Source organism: Carassius auratus, chromosome 40 (assembly GCF_003368295.1).
Source record: "Carassius auratus strain Wakin chromosome 40, ASM336829v1, whole genome shotgun sequence".
Classification (NCBI taxonomy): Eukaryota; Metazoa; Chordata; class Actinopteri; order Cypriniformes; family Cyprinidae; genus Carassius; species Carassius auratus.
In genome coordinates, this window is record NC_039282.1 from 9,728,586 (window position 1) to 9,737,864 (window position 9,279).

Genomic DNA, 9,279 nt, shown 5'->3' on the forward strand with positions numbered 1-9,279 from the left:
AAAATAAAACTTGTAGGTCTAAGTATGTTATATTAACAATTTATGAATGTTTTTTTTTCAGCAGACTAAAAAAATTAAGAAGTCAATACTTCTCATTGTTTTTTAAACACTTACACTGTTTCAACACGTTCTGCAGATAATGGTGCAAAGCACTTTTACAGTATTTGTGCTATGTTTTTATTTGGCAACTGTCTACTTGATTTTTTTTTCCAGGTTTTTTGTAAACAACATTTTGTACAAACTAGCACAGTGAACCACGACCCCAGCAAACTTGTTTTCATCATACAATATAAATAAAATCAATACAAAAGTTTGGTTGGTTGCTTGGAACTTTTTTTTTTTCTGGATCAAGAGGTTCTAAATCATGGTTGATACTTTTAACTCCTGAATTAAATATATTACGTAAACAGTTGACTGTTCTATGTCCCTTTAAGACCCTTGTTAAAATAATTTTAGAAGGTAGACTTCATATATCAACATTTCAAGTTCTCTTCCATTTAATAAAGGGTTCACCATCCATACACATTTCAACATTTTGCCTTTTGAAGGCTAACTTCTTCAGATTTGGTGGAATTCTTGGGAAACAAAAACAGGATGTCTCCAGAACGAGAAAAAAAACAAAAAAAAAACATGTTTAGTGTCGAAAAGGTTGTTTAAGTGTCAGTATGGCAGAGCCTTGAAAGGCAAGGAGGTCTGAGGAGTTTTCAAATAAATAAATTAGTCTGACGACTTAGATCTTTCCTGGAGTCAACATTGCAGGTTAGCGTTAGATCAGCCGCCTTGGGTGTTTCTCTGTAAAGCTGACAAGTCTTTGACGGTATCGCTGTTTTTAGTGCGGCGGTTTAACCGGTGGTACGCATTGAGCTTTTGGAGGGACGCTGCTACACTGGGCCTCGTAGCTCATAGAGTTCATTCAGCAAATGGGTCAACAGTATCAATACTTTCTCTTCTCGAGTTTGGATGAAGAAAGAAAGAAGGAAACGGAACATCAACACAATGAGTTCAAAAAGGGAAATGTCAATGCCCATGCTGCCCTCTGCTGCTCTCTCTGTGAGCTGTCCCACCACATTTATGACATGGAAAAAGAGGGTGGGGGGAGACAAAAATGATAACCAGAATGTGCGGCCAGTGTCCCTGTCCCCCCCCTCCCTCCTCCATAATTTCTCTCTGCTGAAATGTCCATTCACAGAAGCTACCAGACTGTGCCCTCATTCATTTCTGATGGAGGGTGGGAGAGGTGGTTGCTGTATCCACTGCCGTTGAGGGAGAGGGATGTAAAGGACTGACTGGGTCCAAAAACATCTGAGGACATACTGTGTAGGGGTCCAGGTATCCCTGGCTCTGGACTGGGTGAATCCCCTGGGTGGTGAGACATGATGTCTGAAAATCGCTGTACTTCACTGGACGGATGGTGGCCAGGGATAGGATGGTCCATGCCCCCTAGTGGGGTACCGGTGGGTCCTGCCGATGGAACAAAAGGGAGATCTACAGGAGTCTGGGCCTGCGAAGATGGGGGGCCTTGGGGAAAAAAGTCGTAATTCCCTCCTGGAACGTAGTACTCACTCTGATAATCTGCAGATACACAAAGAATACAAGAATTTGGGTTTAGATTTAGAAACAAAGAGCAGGAGACAATTTCATTTTGAATATGTAGTCTGTCGATCTCAATATGCCACATTAATCACAGAACATGTTACACTGAAATCACAAATGTAGTTGGGTGGGAAGAACAAAGCTTTGCTAATTACAGTGAGGAAGGCTTTGAGCGGCTCAATACCTATATAACAAAGCTGTTATTGATATGATATTGATATGCCTTTTTATGCATATAGAGAAGACCCCTAGTAGATTATGAAAATACAGGTGAAATGTCATTTATACTTAAGCTTATGTTTTTTGAGGGAAAGTTTATTTTTGACAGACAGTTTTAGACTATGTTTTTATTATTGCACTTGTTTACCCAATAGCTACAGCAGAAATATGTAATAGTGGGATTTTAGTTGGAATAACCAAATTCACAAAAAGGAATTCCATACTAATTCTTATAGGTTTTGAAATCAACATTTGTATCAAATGATCTTTATTAAAAATACAGATGTGTGTAATAGAACTCTGATTCAAAAAGCCCCGGTCTTCCCCATAGCAGGCATACAATCATTGATATGCAATATTAATGTATATATACATAGGTGTGTAATATAAAACTAGACTGAATAAAACAATTAAACAATGTCGACAAAAGTATAATGCCAGAACATGCTCGCTATTGTGGATTAAAATCAAAATCAAGTAAATCAACGAAACGGCCAAGCAGCTGTCAAAAGTTATTCAAAAAGCAACACAACGACTATCAATCAATTGTTTGACAATATCAAAGCATTTGAGCGTCAAATACACGGCTAACATGAAAACTTTGCCAGTAGATAGCTAAATTTTTCACGTTCAGTAGCCCAATCGAAACCAAAATGTATATTTGCAAACCATTTAAATATTTAAAACAAAAGAAAAACAAACAAACAAACAAACAAAAAAGTGTATTCGTCGCGTAATTCAACTATTTTCACTTTTGAGGCGTAACGAATAAAATCAGCGCGAGAAAGACCAGCTATTTCAGACAAACGTTTGAGATAAATAAGTCTACAATACGCCGTTATATCTTACCTCCATAGTATGAAAACGGGCCGTTTGGAATTAATTCTCCGGGCTCGAGTCTGTCCACGAGCGTTCGCATTCTTCTCGGACTCCGGAAGAACGCGTGTCTCCTCGCGCCGAGCGCGCTCAGCTGTTTCATGCGCCGCTCTTTGGACCGCCGGTTCTGAAACCATACCTAGTGCACATGGACAAACAGAAACGGGAATCTATTAACATCTTATCAACATTTTTGTGCTAAAATCAGTAATAGTTTATAGAACAGTGTCAGAGTGATATTGAGTACGTCACAACAATTAATTAGAATGGTAAAAACAATAACTGTGTAATGTAGGCTGTATGCAGTTTCACGATATATATTATATATATATAAATCATATTCACATATTTATGGAAGAGACTGATACAATTTCTGCATTGCTTAAATTGTGTTAGAATTTTACAGTTTCGAGAGAGTCGACTCAGTTTCATTTATTAGAAATTCAAGTCAGAAATGCAAATGGCCTTTGGTACCATTTTGAATTGAACATTTAAGTCAGCAATTGCACTTTGTATTTTATTACATTATTATTGTTTAACAGTGAGTGCAATGGAAAAAAAAAATAGATAAGACTGGTGCATTAAAATAAGATAATCTACCTGAAAATCTAACAGTTTGACACTATTGCCTAATGTTTACATGTCAAGTTCCCATTTTTTTATTGGTTCAGAGCAGTGTCTTCACAGTCAACTGAGGTAGGCCTGTGAAGTGACTGAACACATTCGTATTGTAGTGACAAGATCACTCGTAATTATCGTTAGAGAGTCGGATCTAACCTCACTTTAATGATCTTTTAACCCTCCATTTACTCCGACTGAGGGGGCAGCAGCGGGGACTTCACATCTCTAATTAATGCTTAATAGGAGGGTGGTTACCGATATATTAACCGGCTCTGTGCAGTTATTATTTCGTAATCTATATATCCACCCTTGAATACCTTTAGCTAATTATAGTTTACTCTGACGGTCTTAAATATCCAACCTCACCACTGTATTAATCTCAACCCCTTCCCAGTCTTATTTTAAGACTTCATCCCCATTCAGTCTTATTTTAATACTTCATCCCAACAGCAACAATCTATTATGAGGCTTTTAATGATGACTACGCTTTTTCTGTGTTCTTATCGGATCTCTTACTCCGAAAAATAAAAATGACCAAGATATCCCTATATCGTGCGTAAATGAGGGCGCACATTCGCCAATGTATTGCGCGCCTTGGCTGGACTCTCATTGTTTCGCCGTTCACTCGACAAAAAAGCAAGGATCGATTCTCAATTTCTCGCAGAAAACCACCTGGTATGAGGTACTTTGACAGACACAGGGACAGATTTCTGCGTTTACACTTGACTGAGAACCGTCACAGCATGTCTAAATGTGGTCGCAAAACGTGATGGCGCTGCATTGCCAAGACTCCCATCGTTCTCACTAGTCTTATGCCAGCTGGCGTGCCTCTCCATCTCTCAAGTCATGTATAAAAAGGCTAACCATATAAATGTTACTTCCAAATATTTACAGGTGCCAACAAAAAAGTGTCCTCATTTTTATTCAGATAGTATTGCCTCAAGGATTTGAAAGAAGAGGCACAATGAAGGCGCGTGTCTGCTTTTTTCTATTTCATCCAAGAAGATACATTTGTGTCTCACTGTCCTCAAAAATACTAGCAGCAAAATAGCAGTTATATATTACTAGTAAATATAGTTTGTTAGTATTAGTTTATTTGCAATAGTGTGTAAATTTACCTGAATAACTCGCATGTTGAGCCCCGTTTCCTGTGCCAATTGCTCCCTGATGTGTCTGGTTGGTTTGGGGGTCGCCGCGAACGCCGCTTTCAGTGTCTCCAGTTGCTTTGCTTTAATGGTGGTACGCGGTCCTCTCCGTTTGCCTCCGAGGTTCTGGTCATCGTTTTCATTGTTACCCGTTTCTTTGTCCGATAAGTTTGCGATTTCCGCATCCTTGACATCGTCCTGTAGCTGGTCTTGCGAATCTGGCGATAAACTAGGATCACTGCAAGCTGTAACTGAATGGGGAAAGAAGGGCCGTCGGAAACAGGGGGTCGAAATAAAAACCTCAGAATTAGACATGGGGACCAGAGAAGTGTTAGACACTAAACAATGGAATGTGAAATAAATAAACACAAAGAAAAAAATAAAAAGAAACACAAGATTTCATCAAACAAAAGAAACGAATAAACAAAGAAAGAACAAAGAAATATTTAGCTGACGGAACTGTCACAATTCACTATAGTCTTGATCAGTGAAAGAGATTATTAGAAAATATAAGATGGCTAGCTAGCAATAGGCCACAAAATGAATGCAGCAAAATCTGTATTTCATTTCATATGGAAAAATAATAATAATGCTTTTAAAAACATGCATTACACAGTATACATGATTTCTTTACGTTTTTATGAACATATTTGTGTGTGTGTGTGTGTGTGTTAGTCATTATGTTAATTAAAGGAATTCACGACAGCACATTTTTATTAGTCATATAGTTTCGTGTTTTTTTATTTTATTTTTATTTATATTAATGCAAAGTATCGACTAATTTAAGTATTATTGATAAAGAGAGGTAATATGTTCAAAACAATGGGAGCTTGCAGTGTGCAAAATATAATTTGTTTTATCATTCGATTAATTTTACTCACCTGAAAGGAGGTTGGTGTCTTTTCCGTTCGCGTTGCTTAAATAATCTTCTTTACAGACAAATTTATTTTCGTCTATGATGTACAATTCCTCGCCCGTGGATAGTTGCTTGTTACACATCATGCATGTGAAGCAGTTCAGATGAAACACTTTGCTCCGTGCCCTCCGGACCAAGTCGTTCGGCGAAATCCCCTGAGCACAACCCGCGCATTTTGTTCCAAAGCGCCTGCAAACAGACCAAGAAAAATAAAAAAGGGTCACTATAACACAGTAAAACAACAGTTAAATATATAAAGTTCAAAACCAAACTAAATTAGTAGAATAGCATTGCTTATATTTAAGTGTATATAAAAGAGTTTTCGTAAATGTTTAATATTATCATCACTGTAATTTTTGGAATAATATTTATCACGATTATTATTTGTTCTATTCTAAGATAAAATGTACGTATTAGTACACCTTTTCTGTTGTAGGCCTAAATAAAATTACATTTATAATACTTAAAATTATAATTATTTTGCATGTATTTTAATGTGCATAATAATCCCCCATGTACATTCTTCCAGTAAAAAAACACCACTGCAGTAAATACTCACCACTTAATTGTGACCAATAATGTGTATTGTGGTTCTCTGTACATATTGTTGATTCTGAGTCTGTGATTAGATTGTCTGAGGGTTTCCATCTCAAAGTCGTTTATTATTCAAATCCACTTATCACATCTTAACTCGAACCTCAGCAGACACACACGGGGCTGTGCAGACAGCCTGCCACTGGGCCGCGTTACACTTTCAACTACCCTGGCAAAGCATTGATCCCTGCGGCTTCCCTGGCTTCCATTCGTTGTAAACAAAGTGCGATTTCCTTCAAAACCCTTGCTGCGGACGAGTACACAGACTATTAGTGTACCTGCTCTCCATTTTGCATAACAATTCAAATTAACAAGCATTTAATTAATGGGCGTCCAAATCAAGGAATCAAACAAGTCGGTCGTGTTGACAGTACTTAAGATCACACTTCATGTTAGTGTGAATTTAAGTCCTAAATTCTAATGAAATCATGCAAAATTGCATACATATTTGGGATTTGCAAAGCTTTAACAACCTTTTGAGTTTAAGTTTAATGCAGAAAATGCACTAAATTTAAGTAGCACTGTAAATATTTTGAGTGTTTGAGAAATTAATGATTTATTATATTTGAGGCATGATGGTGTTTTAAGCTTTTTCTCAATTAACTTAACTATAACGTTAACTATATAATTTTTAAATTATATATAACCTATAAACGGTAAATTACGCAAAATAATAATCATCATCATCATCATCATCATCTGTCCATAGGCGTAAAACAACCGGTTATATATGTATGTTGGTGTTTAAAAATATTGCCAACTTATTTTATTGTTCTTGTGGACATCCATACCAGTGTCTCTGAAGCACATAATATGTAGGCTACTGTAAATGATTATAATACCATCTATCACAATAATAGACCTACAGAAGAAAACGTAATATTTATGAGTCGAACTCACGCAAGGGACTTACCTAAAGAAGTCGTTTTTGCAATACAGTTTTCCTTCTCGAGAGAAACATTTCTCTGTTAGGTTACATTTGCACTCGCAGCATTGTACGCACTTGATGTGCCATGCTCTGTCCAGAACATTAAGGAGAAACCTGTCCAATATAGGCCTCTCGCAGCCCGCACAGTGGACCATTGTCTTTGGATGTGCTCCCACAGTTACTGCCGTGGTGTCCACAACCTGAGAGTCTGCTCCTGTTTTCTCTCTTTCCAAAGAGAGAAGGGAAAGTGTTGTAACGCTGAAGGATGCTCCAAGTCAGTCTTTGCGAACAGGTTCGAAAGCAAAAGATCAAGAAGTTTTAATTATATTCACCACTGCTGTGCATTTGGATGGACCTGTAGCGGTCCAAAATCAAGATGATAAAAGAGGATCTTCTCATGAGGTAGCCTAGTGCTTCAGTTGTCAGTCATTATTTCTCATCCTCTACCTTGCCAAATTTTGTGATGCATAAATAAAGCCAGCATAGAGAAATCTTTCAAAACACCAACTGCTCGTTGTCTACAACGACAAGGATTTCATTGCGGGAAAAGCAAGGTGCCGTGGCCAACAACAAAGTGTAGCATTGATGATGTTGTGCATTAAAGTCTTTTTTATAAACAAGCATCTAATGCAACCGGTCTTGGACGGAACTAGCACACGAGACACGCGAGCCCAGAGACACAAGAGTGCACTTTACCATGTCCACGTATCCACTGTTTACGTCCCTCTGAAAGATGCAATGGCCAAACGCTGTGAAAAGTGCGTCTCCCTCAGTGGCGTGAGCTGTTTCCTCGGTAAGACAGAAAAGGTGAAAGATGATGGTGTGAACAGAATGCGCGTGACATCTCGTTGCAGGACTGACGACGATCCCCGAACAGCCTCCGGTGTTCTGCATGTTCCTGAAAGCACACGAGCCAGCCTTATTCACAGTCTCCTGACGTCACTCCGGGCCAAGGCCAATCAGCAGCTTTCCGTTCAAGTAACCATTAGCTATCCACTCGCTGCTTCACCGGCACACTCCGCGCTATTTATAGGGAACAGAAGACACCAATTGTCAAAAATCCCAGAAACTGTCATATCTTAGTTAATGCGGAGAGTCAGAAAACAGACATTGGTATTCGAAAGTCTTCTTAAATGTTATTTTTAATTAATCTCGTCATTATACAAAATTCGTCCATTCTGGTGGATCCGAGGAACGAGAGAAGCATTTGATAAGGTACATATCTGATAATTTACGAATTGTTTATGCATAGGTAGATGTGTAAATAGCTTACTTTAAGATACGTCATGCTGTGAAAGCTGCTATGTAATTGTGGGTGGTTGCGTTTATTACTTAAAAAGAAAAGGATGCTTAGCCTACTCTGGAATAGCCTTTGCATTGCTAATTTTTTTTTCTTTAGTCTATTAATTTTATATCGAATAACAGCGCAAACATAATATGATTTACCTTTTGTATCTGACATGTAAGACAACTTATAGAATGTTTCCTGAAACCTTCACGAAATATGCCATAAAATAATGACGTATTTTGATGTATAAGACGTTCACTTGTCCATGGCGAGAACTTTAATGCGAAGAGTTCATTTCTTCTATAGATATTAGATAAAATGTATAGCCATTCTATTTTAAACAATAATGCAAGTTAAAGAAGCTTTAAAAAACAACTTTTGAAGATGTTCTTTATATTCAATTCAAGAAATTTACGCAGACAATTTGTTTAATCTTTTAAATTTCGTCATTCGGTCAACGCAAAGACACGTAAGAACTACACCCTCCTTTGGTCCTTTGTTAAACGAGAGAAAGTGAAAGACAAGAAGGCTCTAAACTTTACAGGATGTTAGATCACCTCATCAGCCTCTAATGGCCCAAACACCTTATGGTGTTGTAGTACATCTGTTAAGTCCGTTCTTCTGATTTTAAGCAATATACATTGTGTTCTTCAAGTACATGTGGCTAATAGATACATTTCACTGCAAATAAAAATAGGGTAGGGCTATACTGAATTTAGAACAATTTCAGATTGAATGGGTTTGTTTCCTTGTTTAGATGGACAATAATTTCGTTAAATCTTTCAATAACCCACCTTATTTTGTATGTTTTATAATATTAAAAATGTGTTCAATGTGTAATATTATTGCTATATTTTTCTGTACAATAATTATTTTCTAATATGAAATGTTTTTTTTTTTTTTTTTTTTTTTTTTTTTTCTGTATGCACATTAACCTAATTTGAAAATTTCACAGCGAATATCTGTATCAGTGTAATATTTCAATATCATTAAAGGACACGTACCGGATCCTAATCTCATTTCAACCCTCTTGAACCTTTGCCTTCTTGTGTGACACTGACACCATTCACCACGATAAATTGACTCGGTTATTCCAACT

General features: G+C 37.3%; 1 protein-coding gene across 2 annotated transcripts; it reads right to left on the reverse strand.

The window, feature by feature from the left end:
• Nucleotides 1-214: 214 nt before the first annotated feature.
• On the reverse strand, nucleotides 215-7,788 carry LOC113058519 (LIM/homeobox protein Lhx1-like). 2 transcript variants are annotated; one of them, XM_026226480.1, is made up of 5 exons: nucleotides 6,878-7,788; nucleotides 5,336-5,559; nucleotides 4,428-4,705; nucleotides 2,662-2,827; nucleotides 215-1,572 (listed from the first exon to the last, which is right to left on the reverse strand). In XM_026226480.1, the coding sequence occupies exons 1-5, from the start codon at nucleotides 7,045-7,047 to the stop codon at nucleotides 1,193-1,195; spliced, it is 1,218 nt and encodes a 405-aa protein (XP_026082265.1). In that variant the 5' UTR covers nucleotides 7,048-7,788; the 3' UTR covers nucleotides 215-1,192. The 2 variants fall into 2 exon arrangements, with proteins under 2 accessions (XP_026082265.1, XP_026082266.1); XM_026226481.1 differs by lacking the exon at nucleotides 6,878-7,788 and adding an exon at nucleotides 5,930-6,207 and having other exon boundaries at nucleotides 1,193-1,572.
• Between the last annotated feature and the right edge of the window lie 1,491 nt (nucleotides 7,789-9,279).

Excerpts from the sequence above, each read along its gene's own strand:
- LOC113058519 (XM_026226480.1), bottom strand. The coding sequence starts at position 7,047 with ATGGTCCACTGTGCGGGCTGCGAGAGGCCTATATTGGACAGGTTTCTC. Across the intron at positions 5,560-6,877 it reads TGCAAAAACGACTTCTTTAG|GCGCTTTGGAACAAAATGCG; the intron begins GTAAGTCCCTTG and ends GTCTGTTTGCAG. Across the intron at positions 1,573-2,661 it reads CCCGTTTTCATACTATGGAG|ATTATCAGAGTGAGTACTAC; the intron begins GTAAGATATAAC and ends GTGTATCTGCAG.